This window comes from Cervus elaphus, chromosome 22 (genome assembly GCF_910594005.1).
Source record: "Cervus elaphus chromosome 22, mCerEla1.1, whole genome shotgun sequence".
NCBI classification, from domain to species: Eukaryota; Metazoa; Chordata; class Mammalia; order Artiodactyla; family Cervidae; genus Cervus; species Cervus elaphus.
The window spans coordinates 43,332,190-43,353,762 of NC_057836.1; the positions used below are offsets into that span (position 1 = coordinate 43,332,190).

At 52.6% G+C, this 21,573-nt stretch overlaps 2 protein-coding genes across 4 annotated transcripts; one reads left to right on the plus strand and one right to left on the minus strand.

The window, feature by feature from the left end:
• Positions 1–1,742: 1,742 nt before the first annotated feature.
• Positions 1,743–13,167, minus strand: MPST (mercaptopyruvate sulfurtransferase). Of its 3 annotated transcripts, none has more exons than XM_043881475.1 (3): positions 13,024–13,167; positions 5,255–5,876; positions 1,743–2,321 (listed from the first exon to the last, which is right to left on the minus strand). In XM_043881475.1, the coding sequence occupies exons 2-3, from the start codon at positions 5,847–5,849 to the stop codon at positions 2,023–2,025; spliced, it is 894 nt and encodes a 297-aa protein (XP_043737410.1). In that variant the 5' UTR covers positions 5,850–5,876; positions 13,024–13,167; the 3' UTR covers positions 1,743–2,022. The 3 variants fall into 3 exon arrangements, with proteins under 3 accessions (XP_043737410.1, XP_043737411.1, XP_043737409.1); XM_043881476.1 differs by having other exon boundaries at positions 12,933–13,061; XM_043881474.1 differs by lacking the exon at positions 13,024–13,167 and adding an exon at positions 12,742–12,897.
• An 87-nt stretch (positions 13,168–13,254) lies between these two features.
• TST (thiosulfate sulfurtransferase) lies at positions 13,255–20,507 on the plus strand. Its single transcript, XM_043881477.1, has 3 exons — positions 13,255–13,398; positions 14,051–14,666; positions 20,040–20,507. Exons 1-3 carry the CDS (start codon positions 13,303–13,305, stop codon positions 20,336–20,338), a joined length of 1,011 nt encoding a protein of 336 aa, XP_043737412.1. The 5' UTR covers positions 13,255–13,302; the 3' UTR covers positions 20,339–20,507.
• Positions 20,508–21,573: the final 1,066 nt, after the last annotated feature.

Below are 21,573 nucleotides of genomic sequence, written 5' to 3' on the forward strand. Positions count from 1 at the left end.
TAACAGCAACAACAAAAGATGAAGAAACTGAGGCTCAAAGGGGCTCAGCCTTGTGTCCAAGGTCAGGCAGCCTTGCATGGGGCAGGGGAACTGGAAGCCAGATCAGACCTCATGTGTGTTTGCCAGCAAACCCAACTTCTTGAAGAGGCAGGGACATTTTTAAGAGAGAAAACGAGGTTTGTCTGAAACCAGCTGGAAAGGAAGATTCCTGAACTGTTAAATTCGGCCCCCAGGGGGAAGGGTTTATGATGGGGAGATGGGGGTTCCCTCCATATTGGTCCTGACTGCTGTCACCAAGTACGGCCTTTGCTCCTACAGCACTGGTGCTCAACTAGAGGGTTGTTTTTGCCTCTTGAGGGACATTTGGCCTTATCTGGAGACATTTCTTTTTCTCACAACTGGTTGGTGCTGCTGGCATCTCATGGGCAGAGGCCACAAATACTGCTGAACATCCTCCGATGCCCAGGATGGCTCTTAAAATGAAAGATTATCCAGCCCACATGTCAGTTGTCCCAAGATTTGAGAAGCCCTGAGCTATGAAGATAAGGCTCAGGGCTGGGCTCTTGGCCAGGTCCTTGTCTGAAATCCTTTCTTTGAAAGTACATATTATTCCCATTTTATAAGTATGAAAGTTGAGGCTCAGAGAGGTGGGACTTACTTTAGACCTTTTATTCAGAAAACCAGGATTCTGTCCCATTGGTTCCCCACCATCCCTGTGGACTAGGGAGAGAAGACTCAGTCAGAGGTGAAAAAAAAAAGTAAATTCAGAGTCAGAAAATCTGGATCTGGTTCCAGCTGTGTCGTGAGTTCATCATGTGAGCTTGAGTAAGTCACTGCCCCTTCTGCTTTTTTTTTTCCTTCTGGAGGTGCCCCCAGTACTGGCTGACACCTGGGCCTTTGCTACCAAGAGATGCCTCAGGGGCTGTTAGATGCCTCGGGGAGGGGTCACCCAGGTTACAACAGGGGGCACCTGGGGCCTTCTGATACCCATGTCCATCCTTGCACAAAGAACAAACACGGAGGAAGAAGAATAGATTCCTTACCCTTGAGAAGCCTGGGGGATAAGGGTTCTTTCTCCTTGAGCAGAAAGGATCAAACCCCCTCATATTGCCCACCCCCAGGTAGCCCCAAAGGCAAGGCTCCAAGGGTGGCTCTCAGAGTCTAGAACTAGATTCCCCTCTAATTTGACTAAACTCTGCCCTTCTCTAAAACATCCTGGCTGGGCTGGAATGGGCCTCCTCAGTGTGGTACAGCCTCCTATTAAGTTCTGGAACCATCTGTCTTGAGATGTATTACTTACCCATGGTGAGGGGCCAGCTTTGGGTGGGACTCCAGACATAGCACAGCAGATTCACCTTAAATAACCCAGAAGCCAGAAGGGAGACCCCAGTAAAGATCCCCTGGAGAGGGGAATGGCTACCTACTCCAGTATTCTTGCCTGGGGGATTCCATGGATAGAGGAGCCTGGCAGGCTACATACAGTCCATGAGGTTGCAGAGAGTCAGACACTGCTGAGTGCCTAACGCATCCATTCATTCACGTAGCAAAAGAAGTAGAAGACCGCTGTCAGGAAGACAGTCGGTCTCGGGACTGGAAGGCCTCTGGGGCCCCAGCACCACTCAGAAGGCAGAAGGGACACCATCCTCAAGATGCTCTGGCTCCGTGGAGCTCCCAAGCTGGGCATGTTGGAGCCGTCAGCCCAGGAGCCGAGGAGAGCTGAGGCAGCCCCGCAGTCAGAAGGGTTTAGCACTTGACTGTTTTATTTCTTCAACAGAAGGGAAGTGGGGCTCCAGTTTAGCACCACAAGGGCAGCTCCCCTCCCCCTGTGCCCGCTGCCTCCTTCTCTGCTGCCTCCACTGGGAGCCCACAAGTCCACAGAGTTCCTGGCCTCTGGGATGTTGCCCCAGGTACCACCTGAGTTGGAGGAAGAAACACTGTCCTGGTCAGAGCAGAGTCAGAACCACCGGGCTGGGTACCGCTGGTGGCTGGGTGTCGCCCAAGCTTCCTGTGTCCCGCCACGCCTCAGTGGGTCTTCCCCCGGCCCTCGGAGATGACGTTCTCGGGTTGGGCACGCATGTACCACTCCATCCAGGAGCCGTCGTAGATGGGTACATCTGGCTTGCCGCAGAGGTAGGCCCCCAGGGCCACATGGCAGGCTGTGACGCCGGAGCCGCACGTGGCCACCAGGGGCAGGGACAGGTCCACCTTCTTGTCCTGGAAGAGGCGGCGGATCTCCTCGGGGCTCTTCTCCAGGCCGTCCTCGGTCAGGAAGTCCGTGAAGGGGATGTTGATAGTGCCGGGGATGTGGCCGGGCTCGATGCCTGCAACAGGAGAGCAGGAGGCAGGGAACAAACATTTGTACAAGGGTGGTAGGAATGGCCCCTGTGGGCCTGAGAACCTTCCATGCAGCCACGCCGCTACCCTCTCTAAGCATCATCTCCAGTAGGCCACACCACCAGGAAACCCAGGCAGCCACTGTCTACAGGAATCTGTTTTACAGGAGATGCTGAGGTTCGCTGCTGTCCAGTGTCACACATCTAGTGAATTGCTGCCTGGGATCTGAACCCAAGACTCAGACTCCACAGAAGCCACACTCCTGCCCCAGGTTTCCTGAAGACTGACTGTGCTGACAATTAGAGGAAGTTCTAGGTAAATGGATGCTGGCATACTTGTTATTTTGCATGTGTGCATGCTCAGTAGCTTCTGTCACGTCCAACTCTCTGCAACCCCATGGACTGTAGCCCACCAGGCTCCTCTGTCCATAGGATTCTCCAGGCAAGAATACTGGAGTGGGTTGCCACTTCCTTCTCCAGGGATGATGGGTGTTACTAAAAGGCCCTCGTGGGTGGCATGGAGATATATCACATATCGTAAATAACAGTAATACACAGTAACAGGAATCACTGTAGCTGACCTTACTGAGGGTTTACTTTGTGCTAGGAGCCCCTCAGCTGTATTTCCCCCTTTAATCCTTGCTCTAAGACAAGGAGATTGAGGCACACGGAACAGAGTGGCCCAAGCTAGTTGGAGCAGAGAGGCCCCAGAGCCTGTGCTGCCAAGCAGGATCCACTGCCTGGGAGGGGGAGGGGCAGGGAAGCTTCTCTGAGGAAGCCCTGAAGGCTGAATAAGATTTAACCAGGTGGAAGGGTCTGGGTGGTAGAAGCTGACAGCATCCCAGGCAAAGGGCATCAAGCAGGCTAGGTCTCAGGCTGTGGAGGGGGGACAATGGGGACGCTGATATTCTCCACTGATTTAGGTGGAGCCTGTACGCACATTAGCTCGTTTACCTTGACAACAGGCCAGCTGGGCGTTTATCCTTATCTTCCATTTTATGAATGAGTGAGCACCATGGAGGTAAGCATTAAGCACCCCTATAAAGACCCACAGCCAGGGAAGCACACATTAATTATCCCACTTCCCGTTTCTCAAGTGCATCCTGTATGTGCAAACACAGAACTAAGTGCTTAACACACATGCTCTCATTTAACCCTCACTGCATCCTTTAAGCTCCATGTTCTGCCCTGACTTGACCCATGCAGAAGCTGCAGTTCAGAGACGAGGTGACCTGCCTGGTGTCACACAGCTAGTGCAAGCCGGGGAGGGCTCTGAACTCAGGCCTGGCTCTGGCTCACTGCCCTACATTGCTCCATCTCCCCCACCCCCACCCAGGGGCTAAGCTGAAGGGTCTCACAGGTTCAAGGTGGCATCCCTATTAGGCTGAACCATCTCAAACTGCCACTAACTTAAGTTCAAAAAAGCTTGGCCATCAGCAGTTTCCCACAGTCATGTCTACACAGCTCTGCAGGGTTCCCTGTGTTGGGACCTTGTGAACTCACCAAACCTCTCTAGACTCCATCCAGCTGCTGGGTTAGTCTTCAGGACGCACTAGGAGCATGGATGGTCCTTGCCCTCAGATTACCCTAACAGTGCTAGGACAGGTTGAGCCCAAGCTGCTCTAGAAAAAGCAGCTCCAGCCAGCCCTGATTCAGGGGTAGCGGGATCCATTCAGGGAGAGCTTCCCAGAGGAAGTGGCAAGTTCCCTGCGCCCTCAAAGCAGACATGAGAGAAACGACTGGGGGATTACTGGTTGTTCAGTGCAGTTAAATGTACTGCACTGGGGTTCAACGCCTGGCTGCCTCCTGAGATCTGGGAAAAGGTGGCCCTTCTAAGGCTCCACATCCCCTTCTATATGAGAAGAGCACCCGTCTCGAGGGATCTTTTTTTTTTTGGCTGTGCTGGGTCGTCGATGCAGCACAGGGGCTTCTCTTGTTGCAGAGAACAGGCTCTCTAGTTGTGGCTCAGGCTTAGTTGCCCTGCAGCTCCCCGATCAGGGATCGAACCCATGTGCCCTGCATTGGAAGGCAGATTTTTAACCACTGGACCACCAGGGAAAGAAGGAAACGGCAACCCCCCTCCAGTATTCTTGCCTGAAGAATCCCAGGGACAGAGAAGCCTGGTGGGCTACAGTCCATGGGGTCATAAAAGAGTCAAGACACGACTCACCGGCTAAACAACCACCAGGGAAGTCCTCTTGTGAGATCATTAAAAAGCTCACACCAAAGTGGTTATTGATCCACCTGCTTTGTGGGGACCCCTTCCCAACCCTGCTCCTTACAGAGGGGGACGTGAAGCCTTAAAATGGCTACCTCTCCCTAGATCTCAGGAAGCAGCCAGATGTTGAACTCCGTGGGGAACCCAGCCCATGTGGGAGAGGCCCTGCCCCAACCAAGGCCAGCAACCACCCTCTCTATTCAGCTTCTGCTCCAATCTGGGGCGGCAATCTCTCTACTTGAGGCTCCTCAGTCCTGCTCTCTGCTAGCCTTTGGCCCCTCTGGCGACTTTCACTCTCCACTTTCCTGGCTCCATCATCCTCAGAGATGGTGGTAGACCTGATCAAGCACCATCTATTTGGGGCTTTCCCCTAACTGGGCCTGTCCCCTCCTCCCATGTGGCAGTGACCCCCATCCATAGTACTGGGAGGGGGCTGTTTGAACTCTCACACTTATACAGGGCATTTTGGGTTTCCAACTAGTTTGGGGGTGGAGGCGGGGCAGATATTATTGCCTCCACTTTAGAATAAAGCCCAGTGAGACGACAAGAAACTGAATCTCAGCCGGCTCCCCACGCTGTGGGGTGAATCTCAGCTGGCACCCCACCACCCCACCCTTTAAGGCAAGAGTGAGGTGAGGGCAGTGCTCAGGGCGCGCCTGACCCCGCGACCCAGGGACTCCTGGGCGCTTCGCGCATCGGTTACCGTCTCGGGGCTCGGGCTCCGTGCCCCGGAAGCGGCCGGCGGCGCGGGCATCCACCACCTGGAAGCGCCGGGATTCAATGTTCTCCTTGATGTCCTCGTACGTCTTGATGTAGGCCGGGTCCAGCACCGCGTGGAACTCTGCGGGCTCCGGACAGCTCTTGCCCGAGCTCAGCGGGAGGCCCTGGCGCAGCCAGTTGCGGAGGCCACCGTTGAGCAGAGATACGGTGCGGTGGCCGAAGACGCGGAACATCCACCAGACGCGCGGCGCCGCGTAGAGGCCCTGATCGCTGGCGTCGTAGACCACCACGTGGGTGGCGGTGCCCACGCCCAGGCGGCCCACGTACTCTGAGAACTGCGCCGCGCTGGGCAGCATGTGGTCATAGGGCGACGTGCGGTCGCTGCACTGGTCGATGTCAAAGAAGGCGGCGCCCGGGATGTGGCGCTCCTCGAACTCGCGGCGCGCGTCGCGGCCCAGCTTGGCCAGGTACCAAGAGGCATCGAGCAGCCGCAGGGGCTGCGCGGCCGGTGGGGCCCGGAGTGCCTCGGCCACCCACTGCGCTGACACGAGCGCGCGGAAGAGCTGCTTCGAGGCCATGGCGGTGGCAACAGTGGGGCTGCAGGCCTGGGCGACAAGGAGGAGGTCAGGAGGATATTAAGGAAGAGGCCAGTGGCCCAGGGGCAGAGGGCGGGGTCCAGGGCCGGAGGGCGCAGTGGAGCCTAGGGAGGGCAAAGTCCAGGGAACGCGGAAAACCAGCGGTGGTGAACCCAAGATACAGACTTAGATCACGGGGAACCTCCCTTCCCTTGCCCTGCTAAGCCTGGGATATGTACACAGAGCAATCAGCAGAATGACCATGACCCCTTAGAGGGAGCAAGGCGATGGCTCTCACCATTGCTTGAGACGGGGTGTATAGGGAGAGAGCCCAATTAGGAGAAGGCCCTGCTGGCTTCCCAGGTGGCCCTAGTGGTAAAGAACCCACCTGCCAATGCAGGAGACATAAGAGACTTGAGTTCTATCCTTGGTTTGGCAAGATCCTCTGCAGAAGGGCATGGCAACCTATTCCAGTACTGTTGCCTGCAGAATCCCATGGACAGAGGAGCCTGGTGGGCTACAGTCCATACATAGGGTCGCAGAGTCGGACAGGACTGAAGCGACTTAGCACGCAAGCTCCTGGCACTTTAAGGCAAGTAGGGGCAAAGTCTTAGCCCCTCCCTAAGGTGCAGCTCAGCTTTGCTTGCAATCAACCAAGATCCCAGGTGGAATTCACCCATTCATGAAACATTTACGTAAACAGCCTCAGGGGACTAGCAACTGGAATTAGTAAATTAATCCTCCTTCAATTCAGTTCACTCCATCTGTCCGTGTCCGACTCTTTGTGACCCCATGGACTGCAGCACAACATGCTTCCCTATCCATCACCAACTCTCAGAGCTTGGTCAAACTTATGTCCATCAAGTTGGTGATGCCATCCAACCATCTCATCCCCATGTGTGCTTTAATCCTCACAACACCTTACAACACTGCAGGACACAGGATAGGCTCTCAGTTATTTATGAGTAACCTCAAGAAGGTTGGTATTCTTCTCATTGTTTCCTGGAGGGGACACTGAAGTTCACAGAAGTGCACTAAAGACCAAGGTCAACAGCAAAGAAGTGGTGGTATTTCCAGGCTTCACAGCAACTGCCAGGCAGTTCAACAAAGTCTGATTTCACCCTTTGAGTTTCCTCTCGGGCTTTGCTGGCCTGCAATGCAGGAGACTGGGGTTCAATCTCCCGGGGAAGATCCTCTGGAGAAGGAAATGTCAATCCACTCCAATATGCTTGTCTGGAGAATTCCACAGACAGAGGAGTCTGGTGGGCTACAGTCCATGGGATCGCAAAGAGTTGGACACAACTGAGTGGCTAACTTTCTTCCTCTCTGGAAACAGCGATTAGAGCCTCACTCCCCACCCTCTTCTCTCCCTTGCAGGCCAGCAGTTCTGAGTATAGCAGTTTACCAGCCCACCATGACAAGTCAGCTCACAGCCTTCCAGGGCCAGGCTCCAAATGTGTGGACGCCCTAGGTGCCTTTGGGCAGGTTAGAGAAAGGTGCCCCTTCTGCCAGGCAGAGGCACAGTCTCCACCAGAGCACGTGGCTGGGTGAGTGGAGTGTGAGCTGCAGGTCAGCCCCACCCACTGCCTTGGCTGTGTACCCCCCAGTGCAGGGTGCAACCTTGCATCCATTCCAAGCAGCCCTGCCACGAAGGGGAAGGGGATGGGTAGAGAATGGAGCATTTTGTGGAGTGCCCCTGCAGGCCATGTACTAAGCAACACAGTCTTCAGCAGTCACTGGGTGGGGTTGACTGTTTGTGAATAAGACCACTGATGGTTAGAGGTAAAAATGCCTTGCTCTAGTCACAGAGCTGGTCAGGGGCAGCCTCAAGATTTACAATTGGGTTGTAACTTCTGAGGCTAAAGCTTCCCAACCTGAAGGTCAGTGATGACCAGGGCCTCGTGTGTCCACAGTGTGATATCTGGTGCCCAGTCCCTCCCTCAGTCTCGGTACAGCCTGGCTTTTAGGAACCATGCTGCCCATGTGACCAGGCCCTGGGAGTTAGCAGCCACAGGCCTGCTCAAGAGAATGTAATTGCAGGACTTCCCTGGTGGTCCCGTGGTTAAGAATCTGCCTGCTGATGCAGGGAACACGGGTTCAATCCCAGGTCTAGGAAAATCCCACATGCTCATGCTGTGGGGCAACTAAGCCGGTGTGCCGCAACTACTGAGCCTGTGCTCTAGAGCCCATGAGCCACACTCCTGAGCCTGAGTGCTGCATCCGCTTGAAGCCCGCATGCGCCAGAGATGGTGCTCCACAAGAGAAGTCACCACAGTGAGAAGTCTGAGCACAACAAAGAATAGCCCCCGTTTGCTGCAACTGGAGAAAACCTGCGTGCAGCAACGAAGACCCAGTGCTGCCAAGAAGAGAGAAAAGCGACACAACATAACTGTAGAAAGTCTGGAGTTCAGTGGGAGCAGAGGGGGCACACTAGCTCAGCCTGAGGTGTGAAGGTGGGGGGAAGGGAAAATCCAAGCTGATTTTTTCAGGGTGCGGCTGCCAGAGCCTTTGCCTAAGGGGTGATCCCAGTGCCTGTGGGTTACACTGCACTATGATTGTTGAGGGATTCGGCAGGCCTGTACCTAGTGTTGGAGAAGACTCTTGAGAGTCCCTTGGACTGCAAGGAGATCCAACCAGTCCATCCTAAAGGAAATCAGTCCTGGGTTTTCATTGGAAGGACTGATGTTGAAACTGAAACTCCAATACTTTGGCCACCTGATGCGTAGAGCTGACTCATTTGAAAAACCCTAATGTCGGGAAAGATTGAAGGCAGGAGAAGGGGATGACAGAGGATGAGACGGTTAGATGGCATCACCGACTCAATGGACATGAGTTTGGGTAAACTCCGGGAGTTGGTGATGGACAGGGAGGCCTTGCAAAGAGTCAGAGACAACTGAGTGACTGAACTGAACTGAACTGAACTACCTGAAGACCCCATTGTGAACCACAGTAGCCCCTCCTCACTCCTCATTATTGAGGGTCCTTGGTTTTTTCCCCAGGGATCTATTTGGAGTGGAAAGAACGCTGACTTGGGAGCCAGAGCCCCTCCAAAGTCAGTGCCAGTCCCATGCCCCTCTTAACTAGGTGTATGCTGGGTGGGCATGTGAGGCACCCAGCACCATTTCCATTTCTTATAATTGAGCTTCCAATCTTCACCTCTTAATGGTGAAAATTAAATAGTGGACATCAAGTGTTAGTCACTCAGTCATGTCTGACTCTTTGTGGCCCCATGGACTTGAGCCATTAGGCTCCTCTGTCTGTGGAATTCTCTAGGCAATAATAATGGAGTGAGTTGCCATTTCCTTCTCCAGGGAATCTTCCTGACCCAGGGATCGAACCCAGGTCTCCCACATTGGAGGCAGATTCTTTACCAACTGAGCCACGAGGGAAGCCCAAATGAACATCAAAGCACCATCATAATGCCCTGCACATGGCTGGTTTTAATAATCGTTAAAGACAGCTTCATAAAAATCCCATTATTTCTTCAAAGCTACTCTCATGGGTGGCCTCTGATCCATCGTCAGCAAGTCTAGAATCGGAACTTCAGAGGTCTGAGGTCATCCTGCCACACACACACACACACACACACACACACACACACACTCTCACACACACACACTCACACTCCCTATGCTGGATTGGCAGTTCCCATGAAGGACTGTAGGAGGTAGAGGAAGTTTTGGGAGAGCCGGCCGTGTGTGTCACTGAAGGGTGTGGACCAGGTTCCGATGTGCTTGGGCACGCATGGATGGCTGTAGGTGGGGCTGCTCCGGGAGTCAAGGACCCCCCAGCCAAACAGGACAGCCCCAGGCCTATCTCCCGGGTGCACGCTGTGCTAGGGGAGGTGTAAGCGCCAGGCTGCCATCTGGGATGGGCCCTGGAATAGCAGGGTCCAGTCAGACTCGACCTTCTATAAGGGCTTCCCTGGTCTTGTACTTCTGGCCCCCTCTCTCCCTTGACTGCAAAGCACAAAGCTCAGAGAATTCCCTGGGTAAATGCTTATCAAAGTATGAATTTTTGCAACTTTCCGTGAGACTATCATTGTTTCAACATAAAAAGATTTTTTTCCAAGGGGGATGAGAAAAGCACTCCAAGCATACATAATAGCATATAAAAAACTGAGTATAGGGCGGGTAGGGGTGTCCCAATAGCTTGCAAGAAGCAGTTGTTAGATTTTCAAGAATTAAGCCAACTGGTTGTTAAACACAGCCATTATTAAAAATTAAATTATATTCACTTATAATGAAATAGGTTAAGGACAAAGGCAGTTTTTTTTGTTTTTGTTTTTTAAATATGTAACTTCAGGGATGAGCAAGTAAACAAAAGCAGCCTCTGCCACGTGGGCTTCAGATTCAGGATTAACAAATGGCCTGGCCTCAATGTTACCGCGAGCCCCTGGGCAACTCTTTTCCAAGTCTTTAAAGAAGTTTCTGAGCATTTCCCCTGAAATCAGGAACAAGAAAAGGGTGCCCACTCTCACCACTACTATTCAACATAGTTTTGGAAGTTTTGCCCACAGCAATCAGAGCAGGAAAAGAAGTAAAAGGAATCCAGATAGGAAAAGAAGAAGTGAAACTCTCACTGTGTGCAGATGACATGATCCTCTACATAGAAAACCCTAAAGACTCTACCAGAAAATTACTAGAGCTAATCAATGAATATAGTAAAGTTGCAGGATATAAAATTAACACACAGAAGTCCCTTGCATTCCTATACACTAACAATGAGAAAACAGAAAGAGAAATTAAGGAAACAATATCATTCACCATTGCAACAAAAAGAATAAAATACTTAGGAGTATATCTACCTAAAGAAACAAAAGACCTATACATAGAAAACTATAAAACACTGATGAAAGAAATCAAAGAGGACACAAATAGATGGAGAAATATGCCGTGTTCATGGATTGGAAGAATCAATATTGTCAAAATGGCTATACTACCCAAAGCAATCGATAGATTCAATGCAATCCCTATCAAGCTACCAACGGTATTTTTCACAGAACTAGAACAAATAATTTTACAATTTGTATGGAAATACAAAAAAACCTCGAATAGCCAAAGCAATCTTGAGAAAGAAGAATGGAACTGGAGGAATCAACCTGCCTGACTTCAGGCTCTACTACAAAGCCACAGTCATCAAGACAGTATGGTACTGGCAGAAAGACAGAAATATGGAACAGAATAGAAAGCCCAGAGATAAATCCATGAACCTATGGACACATTATCTTCGACAAAGGAGGCAAGAATATACAATGGAAAAAAGACAACCTCTTTAACAAGTGGTGCTGGGAAAACTGGTCAACCACTTGTAAAAGAATGAAACTAGAACACTTTCTAACACCATACACAAAAATAAACTCAAAATGGATTAAAGATCTAAATGCAAGACCAGAAACTATAAAACTCCTAGAGAAGAACATAGGCAAAACACTCTCCAACATAAATTACAGCAGGATCCTCTATGACCCACCTCCTAGAATATTGGAAATAAAAGCAAAAATAAACAAATGGGACCTAATTAAACTTAAAAGCTTTTGCACAGTGAATGAAACTATAAGCAAGGTGAAAAGACAGCCTTCAGAATGGGAGAAAATAATAGCAAACAAAGCAACAGACAAAGGATTAATCTCAAAAATACACAAGCAACTCCTGCAGCTCAATTCCAGAAAAATAAATGACCCAATCAAAAAATGAGCCAAAGAACTAAACAGACATTTCTCCAAAGAAGACATACAGATGGCTAACAAACCCATGAAAAGATGCTCAACATCACTCATTATCAGAGAAATGCAAATCAAAACCACAATGAGGTACCATCTCACGCTGGTCAGAATGGCTGCTATCCAAAAGTCTACAAGCAATAAATGCTGGAGAGGGTGTGGAGAAAAGGGAACCCTCTTACACTGTTGGTGGGAATGCAAACTAGTACAGCCACTATGGAGAACAGTGTGGAGAGTCCTTAAAAAACTGGAATTAGAACTTCCATATGACCCAGCAATCCCACTTCTGGTCATACACACCGAGGAAACCAGATCTGAAAGAGACACGTGCACCCCAATGTTCATCGAAGCACTGTTTATAATAGCCAGGACATGGAAGCAACCTAGATGCCCATCAGCAGACGAATGGATAAGGAAGCTGTGGTACATATACACCATGGAATATTACTCAGCCATTAAAAAGAATTAATTTGAATCAGTTCTAATGAGTTGGATGAAACTGGAGCCCATTATACAGAGTGAAGTAAGCCAGAAAGATAAAGACCAATACAGTATACTAACGCATATATATGGAATTTAAAAAGATGGTAACGATAACCCTATATGCAAAACAGAAAAAGAGACACAGATATACAGAACAGACTTTTAGACTCTGTGGGAGAAGGCGAGGGTGGGATGTTTCGCGAGAACAGCATCGAAACATGTATATTATCTAGGGTGAAACAGATCACCAGCCCAGGCTGGATGCCTGAGACAAGTGCTCGGGCCTGGTGCACTGGGAAGACCCAGAGGAATTGAGTGGAGAGGGAGGTGGGAGGGGGGATCGGGATGGGCAATACATGTAAATCCATGGCTGATTCATGTCAATGTATGACAAAAACCACTACAATATTGTAAAGTAATTAGCCTCCAACTAATAAAAATAAATGGAAAAAAAAAAAAAAGTTTCTGGCCTACTCCCAGGGTTGTTATGGGAAGTAAGTGAGCCATAGGAGTCCCCAGTAAAGCGCCTCAGCAAGCAGGCCTTGACAAATGTTAGTTTGGTTTCACTCCAGCAAGTTCTTTGCCAGTTTGTCCTCCTGGAGCCTGTGGGTCAGTTGGCCTTCTCTCGGTCAGGGTTTATTAGTCCTCCTCCCTGTCACCAGGTGACAACCCCCTCCCCCTGCCACCTACCCCGACCCCACCCAGCGGGCCGCCCCCCAGCAGCCGCGGACAGCCGTCCTTGGGGTGAAGGCAGGGGTGCGTCTTCCGTCCTAGACTGCGGCCCCTTGCTCCGCTCAGGCCCCTCGGGCGAGCCGCACGCTGCGCACACCGACGATCGGCCTCCCCCTAAAGAAAAGCAAGAGCCACGCTTCAGCAGTTACCGGAGTCTCGGGCTCTCGGCTTCCGGGTTCGGCCATTGACCTCGAGCAGAGATCGCCCTCCCCTCAGCAGTCCCCTCCTCCCGCCACAAACCTGCTGCGGGCCAAAGGGAGGAGACGCCGGCACAGCCCACCGCCCGGGCCACTGGGAGCCTCGGCTGCCGGCGCCTTCCACTGGCCGGGCCGCGGGGGGGGACGCCCGCGCCGCCGAGCCGCGCCCCGCGCCGCCCCCTGCGGTCCGGCTTCCTCCCCGGGTCCCGGCGGGTTCGAGCAGCGCAGCGAGCCCGGGGACTGGCCGGGGGCGGGCGCGGCGCGGGGCGGGGACGCACGGAGTGGTGGGCGGCGCACGATCCCCCCCGCGGGCGGCGGCGCGATGGTGTGGGCCGGCCGGGGAGTTGCAGGCTCCGGGTTTGAACCTGCCAACTTCTCCAGCGGGCAGGGGCAAGCGCCAGGGCGGCGGCGAGGGCGAGTGAGTGCGGCGGGATGGGGCTGCGGTAGGCGCCCGGGCCGCCGGCCAAACTACCTGCGACCCTGGGGAGGGTCCCGGTGGCGAGAGCGGGGCGGGGGTGCCCCGGGAACCCTGGACCCAACTGGAGCAGAGGGCACCAGGCTGGGCCGGACTTGGGCATTTAGGAGGCGGGCGACCCCAGGTTGCTGAGAGGCTGCAGGAAGGTTTGCGAGGTGAGGCGCGGATGAGGGCGACTGCGGGCCTCCAGCGGACCCTTTCCCATACGCCCACTCCCCTACGCTCCCAGGAAGGGGTCTCTAAGCCCAAGATGCATTCTCCTCCCATCTTGGACATCTTTTCGCTGCTCCTGGAGAATCCTGAGGGAGAGTATAGTAGCTTCTAGGGCCAGACACCCTCCCAGCCAGCTCCTCGATCCCCGGCCCTCTCGCTCCACCCACTTCTGCGCGGGCGGGGGACGCAGGGAGCGGCGGAAGCTGGCTTTCCCTAGGGAATCTGCAAACCTAACCCACTGCACACCCCAACCCTGCCGGGTTGCCAGAAACACGACACCCCTGGGGGAGTGCAGTGGGGGAAAAGCTCCTCCTCCCAGGCCCCAGCCCACTGCACGGACAGTCCTCACGCCGGTCTCTTTCCTGGTTCCCACCCGCGCCAGGTGCCACGGAGAGCTGACACCATGGTTCAGCAGGTGCTCTACCGAGCCCTGGTCTCCACCAGGTGGCTGGCGGAGTCCGTCCGGGCTGGCAAGCTGGGCCCTGGCCTTCGGGTGCTGGATGCGTCCTGGTACTCGCCGGGCACCCGCGAGGCCCGCAAGGAATACCTGGAGCGCCATGTGCCCGGCGCCTCCTTCTTTGACATAGAGGAGTGTCGGGACAAGGCCTCGCCCTACGAGGTGATGCTGCCCAGCGAGGCGGGCTTCGCCGACTACGTGGGCAGTCTGGGCATCAGCAACGACACGCATGTGGTGGTGTACGATGGTGACGACCTGGGCAGCTTCTATGCGCCGCGGGTCTGGTGGATGTTCCGTGTGTTTGGCCACCGCACCGTGTCCGTGCTCAATGGTGGCTTCCGGAACTGGCTGAAGGAGGGCCACCCGGTGACATCTGAGCCCTCACGCCCAGAGCCAGCCGTCTTTAAAGCCACGCTGAACCGCTCCCTGCTCAAGACCTACGAGCAGGTGCTGGAGAACCTAGAATCAAAGAGGTTCCAGCTGGTGGATTCACGGGCCCAAGGGCGATACCTGGGCACACAGCCGGAGCCAGATGCAGTAGGTAGGTGCCCCGTGGGGGGATGGTCCCTGGGGAGCAATGCTCATGGAGAGATGGGGAGTAGGATGTCTGGGACCCTCTCCAGGTTTTGCCCTCAGCAGCCCCCAGGAGGGCCTCCGTCTTTCCATCTGTAAAATGAAAGGGGAGAGCCCAACCTAAAGGTTTTTCCAGCTGTGATGCATGGGAATGGACACATGCCTTCCCGTAGCCACATGCAAAGGCACAACCGAATATCTGTGTGGAGAGGCATCAGCAGAGGTAACTGACAACATATCCACCTGCATCCATGCCCACGCACTAGCTCCCCAACATGCTCAATAGCATCCATGAGCCACACAAATACCGCTGTACAGAAGTCTCCTCAGGACCCCGTGAGTTCTTCAGAAATTCTTAGCAACATGAACAATGCTATTTCCCAGCACTCCCTCCCTCTTCCAGCTCTCCCAGACCCCCTGACCTTCCTTAGGTTGCTTGCTTAGCTCAGTGGCAGAGTCCAGAGTTGAACCCAGTACTGCCTAGTTTCAAACCAGGATGCACCACCGTCCTGCCTCACCCTCACCTCCTGGGGCCAGCAGGGAGCCCCTTCGCCAGTCATCTCTAAGGATATGGCTCATGAGTCCCCTTCTGTAGACAAAGAGGGAGGGTTCTACACTGGTGGAAGTTGGGGTGGGGTGAGTCTCAGAACTGCATTCTAGAACCTCCTAACAGGACCACAGAGGTCTTGCCATCACCCTCCTCCTGGACACCTCCGGTGGCCGGGACCTCACTGCTCTCAGGGCGCAGGATGGCCTGGGGGTGCTGCAGCACTGTCCTCAGGAAACCTCTGTGGAATCCACCTCCTGTGCAACATTTGGACTAACTTGTTGAAAAGTCTCTTCCTTTCTGTGCCTCTGTGAAGAGCATTGTGAAAGCCATTCCAACACTCTTAGAACTGGAGGTTATGAAAGGTCACCTCTCCGCTCAGAGAGGCTGTGGTACACAGAGGAAGGAGTGTGTCAAGGTCACTTGGGTAGTTGGAGGCAGAACCAGGAAAGCACAGGACTCTGCCCTCCCTGCCATAGCTTTCTCTAGGACTGTGTTTTTCCTGCCCAGCTTGTTCTCTGAAGGTCTGAAGTTGAAGATTCAAGTTTGTTTAGCTCCTGGCACCAGCTCCTGCAACCCCCTCCTGGCCTTGGTTCAAGGCACCTTCCATTCCTTGGCACTTGAGATGCCACTGCAGGGAGGAGAGGTGGAATTGTTTCTCTAGCTATCCCCCAGCTTGCCCTGAAGCAAACAGAATAAATGAGAGGAGGGCGTAGAAATGCCAGATTCGGCCTCCGTTTTCCCAATTTAGAGATGAGGAAACTGAGGCTCAGAGAGGGGGAAAAGCCAGCTGCTGCAGGTAGGACCTCCTGCAAGCCCCCGATTCTAAAGTCCTGGCTCCTCTCTTGTAGCCAGCTTCTCCCCTCCAGTTCCCATCTGGAGACCAAGGAGCACAGGCCCCAGTTTGAATCCTGCTCCTCCTTTATGCTGGGACCTCAGTCAGTTCATTGCTCAGCCTGTGTTCCCTTATAAAATGAAAAGAGTAATGCCAGCACTACCCACCTGGCTATGTATTTATTAAACAGCAATGGCTGGAGGTACTTTGAAAAGGATGAAGAAAAGTGCAAAGCCTGGGGCTATCTGTAAAGCCTCTAAGAGGGTTTGCTGGCCTCCTGTACAAGACATTAGGCACATGAGGCTCTGCTGAGCTCATGGGATCAGGGAGGCACCCCATGGGCTCAGCCATCCAGATATAACACCCAGGGGAATATGGGTGGCAGCCCTGGGTGTCCCTGGAAGGAATGACCCCCAAGAGGAGCTGGAAGCAGGGCCTTAGAAACCCCACAGCCACTTTCTGCCCATTTCAGGCAAGCAACCTCCCACCTGGCCTCAGCTATGTGCTCCCAGTGCCTTTGGTCCTGTTTGTAAGAGGAGAAAAGTGAGAGTCAGACGGACCTGAGTTTGCATTCTTGTGTGGAACTTAGGTGTGGCCTCAGGCTTGTCCCTTCACCTCTCAACCCTCCTATTGAACGCCATCACTGACCTTATAGGAGGAGCCTTAGGGAACGGGAGAGAACAGAGTTGGGAGTTGATCCAGCTCAGTATCTTTATAAACCTTATTCTCTTTTCCTTCTCTCTGCTTGGAAGGAAGTGGGGTCCATGAGGGTCAAGAGGGAGAATGTTGACCCCTTAATGCATACTGTTATTTGCCGGACCCTTTATATACATTCTCCCCTGGGCAACTGCAGCAGCCTAGCAGGGGAGGCAGGTGGGGGTTCCAAGTGGTCCCACTTTGCAGGTAGGGAAAGGAAGCAGAAACTTCTGCAGTGAGACACTGAGGCCAAGACTCGACCCCAGTCACAGGATCAAAATGGGGTTATTTCCCAAGGCCACTGCTGTGTCAATAAGCACGGGGTGGTCATAGCTCCAAAGCGTTGCTTCATATTGCTTCATGGGGTCATGTGACTTCTGCCTGTGTGTCTTCCCAGGGCTGCGGACTGGGGTAGGATGGGGTAGGGGGTGCCAAGTTGACTCCCGGCAGGCAGGGCTGGGGGCTGCCTGCGCTGGCTTCCTTGGTGTCTTTAGGAGGAAAGCAAGATAGAGCTACTCAGGTTTTCCTGGCCTTGAAAGCCCACACCTATCAGTGACCTGCGGGATGCTAACTTGCCAACTGGACTTCCATCTTCTTGGCCAAAGCTGGAACACCAAGTCCCAGACCTCTGAACTGGTCATCACGAAAGGTCATCTCAGCCGCTCTTTCTAGGAAGGCTCAGGGTAGTCAGAGTGCACAGGCTTTGATGCTGGACACACCTGTGTGCACATCACACCTGTGCTGTGTGTCATGGGGCGAGTTACCTCACCTCTCTGAGCCTGGGCCCCCCATGAGTGCCAGGAGGCCCATCTGTATGGTGTGCGGACTGAGGAAAAGTTCTTCAGATAAGCTGTCTGGGTGCCTGATGCCAGAGGTTTGGCCTGGTGGCTGGGGAGACAGCCACAAGCCTGCAGCTGAAGCTGGGCCTGGAGGAACAGCAGGAGTCCTTGCCCCTGGGTGCAAAGTGCCTTTCCCCTAGTTGGCTGGTCTCCGAGGTTCTCCAACCAAGTTCATCCCAGCCCTCCCCCTACGCAGGCAGCCAGTTTCTGCTCATTTAAATTCCTCCGACAGGCCCTGAGCACTGGCTGGCAGAAAGGGAGGGCCTCCAACTCCTGAGGCTTGCCCAGGGTGGGGGCCAGAGTCTACAGAACACCCTCTCCACCCCTACTACCACTTTTTTTTACTCAGAATAGGTGCCTTTTCTGTAATTAGAAAAAAAAAACAATAAAGCTGTTTCATCAGGGATGGGTGGAAAGAAATGAAACAGCATTCAGGACTCAATAAATGCTGGTGTTTTTTTAATGTACTTCATCCAGCCCACTACCTGGGTACGGAACCTTTTTTTTTTTTTTTTTTTGCCTGCATGGGATTTCAGTTCCCTGACCAGGGCCCCAGCAATTAAAGCCCAGAATCCTAATCACTAGGCTACCAGGGAGCTCCCTGAGACATTTTAAGTTGGTTTCTTGGAAAAGAACACCCTTGGAGCCAACAGACCAATTGTGCCTCATCGGTAGGGTCAGTTCACATCAGATCTCAGATCAAAATTTCCAGACAGAAGGATGAAATCACAACAGGAATAAAGTGTTAGTCGCCCAGTCGTGACTCTTTGCAACCCCATTTACTGTAGCCCTCTAGGCTCCTCTGTCCATGGAATTTCCCAGGCAAGAATACTCAACCCATAAATCAGTATAATTTAGTAAGTCAGGACATCTATAGTCAATCAAAGGAACTCTTGACTGGGCCAGCAACATGGCCCAGAGAATTTCAAATTCTCTTTGGCCTTGAGGTGAGGAGAACAGGACACTTGGCATGATTGCCCTCCTCCTGGGTGCCCAGGTTGTTAAGGGCTTTTATCTGCGGAAGCTGACTTCCCCACAAGCCTGTGAGATAGGTGTGGTTAGCTCCCCATTTCAGGTGGAAAACTGAGGCTCAGACCTCCAGGGCACAGCTGCCTTCACGCTGCCCCAGGATGTGCCCTGGTTTCCCTGGTCAGATCTGCCTCTCACGCTGCTGCCCACCTGGTCCTGCCCCACAGTCTGGGTTAAGCAGGGGCTGTGGGAGACAAGGAGGCCCCACTCCCAGTGGGCACTCCAGTCTGCCACAGTGTGGGGCGCTTGAGGAAGAGGAGTGACCAGGGCCACGCTGGGGGCTGGGCCTTGGCCTTGGCCTTGCACGTGGCATCAGCTCAGCCATGGCCGAGTTCCATTTGCCCCACATGATGGTTATTCTGAAGCCCAGACTTGGCCGAGGGGCCTGACTAGGTGTAGAGAAGTTTCTGGAATGGACCCTGGAGCTAGCCTAAACCCCCATTCTGCTTCTGTCAAAGCCTCTCAGAGTTGCTAGGAAGGTCCTCAAGGGACCACAGGGTCCCCACGCTCACCTGCCCCCCACGGTAGGTGGGAAATTGATGGAGAAGCAGCAGCACCTGAGGGCAGTGAGCCGATTGAGATAGTCGGTGCTTTACCCTTGACAGCAGCCCTTCCCACGTTACCCATGGGGACACAGGCTCAGAGAGGTGGGGCCTCTCCTCTGCTTAAGGTCACTCCTCGGTAAGTGGCAGAGCTGGGATTTGAACTTCCGTCTAATAACGGATCACAGGCTCTTTACACACTGTGGGCTTGACAGGAAAACCAGGGGACTCGGCACAGTCCTGGCCCTGCCTTCACCTCGCTGTGTTGCCTCGGGCTAGTCTCTTCACTTTGTCAAGCAGCAGTGTACTCATCTGTAAAATAGAGCGACGTTATATTTAGTGAATCGTGGTTATATATTTAAACTCTATCTTCCTTGCTAGACTGTAATCTCCCTGAGAGCATGGTCTGTGTCTCCCCTTCACCCATGTTCTTAGCAATTAGCACACCCCATAGCATTTACATTCCTCATCCCATTTGCTCTTCTCCACAGCCCTATATTATAGGAATGTAACACTGAGCCCATTTGACAGATGAGAAAACTGAGGTTCAGAGAGGTGAAGCAATTTGCCCAAGATAAAGGTTAGTAGATGGTAGAGCCGAGACTCCTCCCTGTCCTCTCAAGCAGGTAGAACATACCTATATTAGGTAGATTTGATGGGGGTTGGGAGTGGTGGTCATGAGCACTGGATGTAGCTAAGGCTGGAATAAATTGAGCTCTGAGAAAGGCAAGGACGTTATTTTTTGTTTGCAAAGCTCTCTATCCTCATAACCATTTGATTCCGACCTCCAGGCCCACTCCCCGCCACCCCCTGTGCTGCTCCTAACCCTATCCTGTCCTCTGCCTTCGCCCAGGACTGGACTCAGGTCACATCCAAGGCTCGGTCAACATGCCTTTCATGGACTTCCTGACAGAGGATGGCTTTGAAAAGAGCCCGGAGGAGCTCCGTGCCATGTTCGAGGCCAAGAAGGTGGACCTCGCAAAGCCCCTCATTGCCACATGCCGGAAGGGTGTCACTGCCTGCCACATTGCCCTGGCCGCTTACCTCTGTGGCAAGCCCGATGTGGCCATCTACGATGGCTCCTGGTTTGAGTGGTTCCATCGGGCCCCCCTGGAGACCCGGGTGTCCCAGGGGAAGGGTGGGAAGGCCTGAGTGGTGGCCTCTTCTCCCCTTGCCCACAACTCCTGCCGGTGGAGTGATCCGGCATGGCCTGCAGCTAATCTTTTCCTCCTCAGCCAGGGAAATTGACAAGTTTTTAGAATTAATGTGTAGAGTGCTCCTTTCCCCAACAACACTGGAATAAACTTGGCCTTTTCAAGTAGCTGTGTGTGCCTCTTTCTCCCTGGTTCCATCCTTGCCCTGTACTTCCTTCTCTTTCAAATTCCTTAGAACCTACCAAGGAAGGAAATGTCACAGCAGCCCCCACACTGGGGATACCACTTTATTATTTAGTTTTGGCAAAAGAAGTTGCCTGTTGATGCCTGTCACATGCAGCACACGGGGACGTTACCTGGAAAGGGCATCAGTAAGCCAGAAAGAGGGTGAGCCCCAGGCTTGCTGGGGGCCACCCCTTCCTGCTGTGGGTCCAGCCCTGTGGGAGGAAGGGGTGGAAGAGAAGAAAACTGGTCTTCCACTTGAAATGAGTGTTCAGAGCGGTGTCCAACAGGCCCTGGGGCCTTTCAGAAGTGGTGATGCTCAGATGATGCTCAATGAACCCAATGTTCACTGCAGCATGCCTTACAACAAGCAAGACATCGAAGTAACCTAAATGTCCATCAACAGATGAATGGATACAGAAGATGTGGTATGTATTACATATCCAATGGAATATTGCTAAACCATAAAAAAGAATGAGATAATGCCATTTGTAGCAACATGGAGGGCCTAGAGATTATCATACTAAGTGAGGTAAGTCAGAGAAAGATAAACATCGCATGATATCACTTACATGTGGAATCTAGAAAGATAATACAAGTGAACTTACTTACAAAACAAAAACAGACTCACAGTCTTCAAAAACAAATTTATGGTTACCAAAGGGGAAAGGTTGGGGGGCGGGGCGCAAATTAGGAGTTTGGAATTAACCTATACTGACTTCTTAATATAACATAGGTAATCAACAAGGACTTGTATATCACAGGGAACTCTACTCAATATTCTTTAATAACCTATATGGGAAAGGAATCTGAAAAAAGAATAAATATATGTATAACTGAATCACTTTGCAGTACACCTGAAACTAACACAACTTGATAATTATATGGTAGTATAAAGAAAAATTAAATTTAAAAAAAGTAGATAGGCCAAAGGAAGGTGGTCTCTACCTTGGGTGTCTTTCCTGGCTTAGAATAAGACCTTTTGAGGAGTGATGAGGGGAGGGACCAGAG

Excerpts from the sequence above, each read along its gene's own strand:
- MPST (XM_043881476.1), bottom strand. The coding sequence starts at position 12,968 with ATGGCCGAACCCGGAAGCCGAGAGCCCGAGACTCCG. Across the intron at positions 5,877-12,932 it reads GCCGAGAGCCCGAGACTCCG|GCCTGCAGCCCCACTGTTGC; the intron begins GTAACTGCTGAA and ends CTTGTCGCCCAG. Across the intron at positions 2,322-5,254 it reads GGAGCCCGAGCCCCGAGACG|GCATCGAGCCCGGCCACATC; the intron begins GTAACCGATGCG and ends CTCCTGTTGCAG.
- TST (XM_043881477.1), top strand. The coding sequence starts at position 13,303 with ATGGTGTGGGCCGGCCGGGGAGTTGCAGGCTCCGGGTTTGAACCTGCC. Across the intron at positions 13,399-14,050 it reads CAGGGCGGCGGCGAGGGCGA|GTGCCACGGAGAGCTGACAC; the intron begins GTGAGTGCGGCG and ends CACCCGCGCCAG. Across the intron at positions 14,667-20,039 it reads GCCGGAGCCAGATGCAGTAG|GACTGGACTCAGGTCACATC; the intron begins GTAGGTGCCCCG and ends GCCTTCGCCCAG.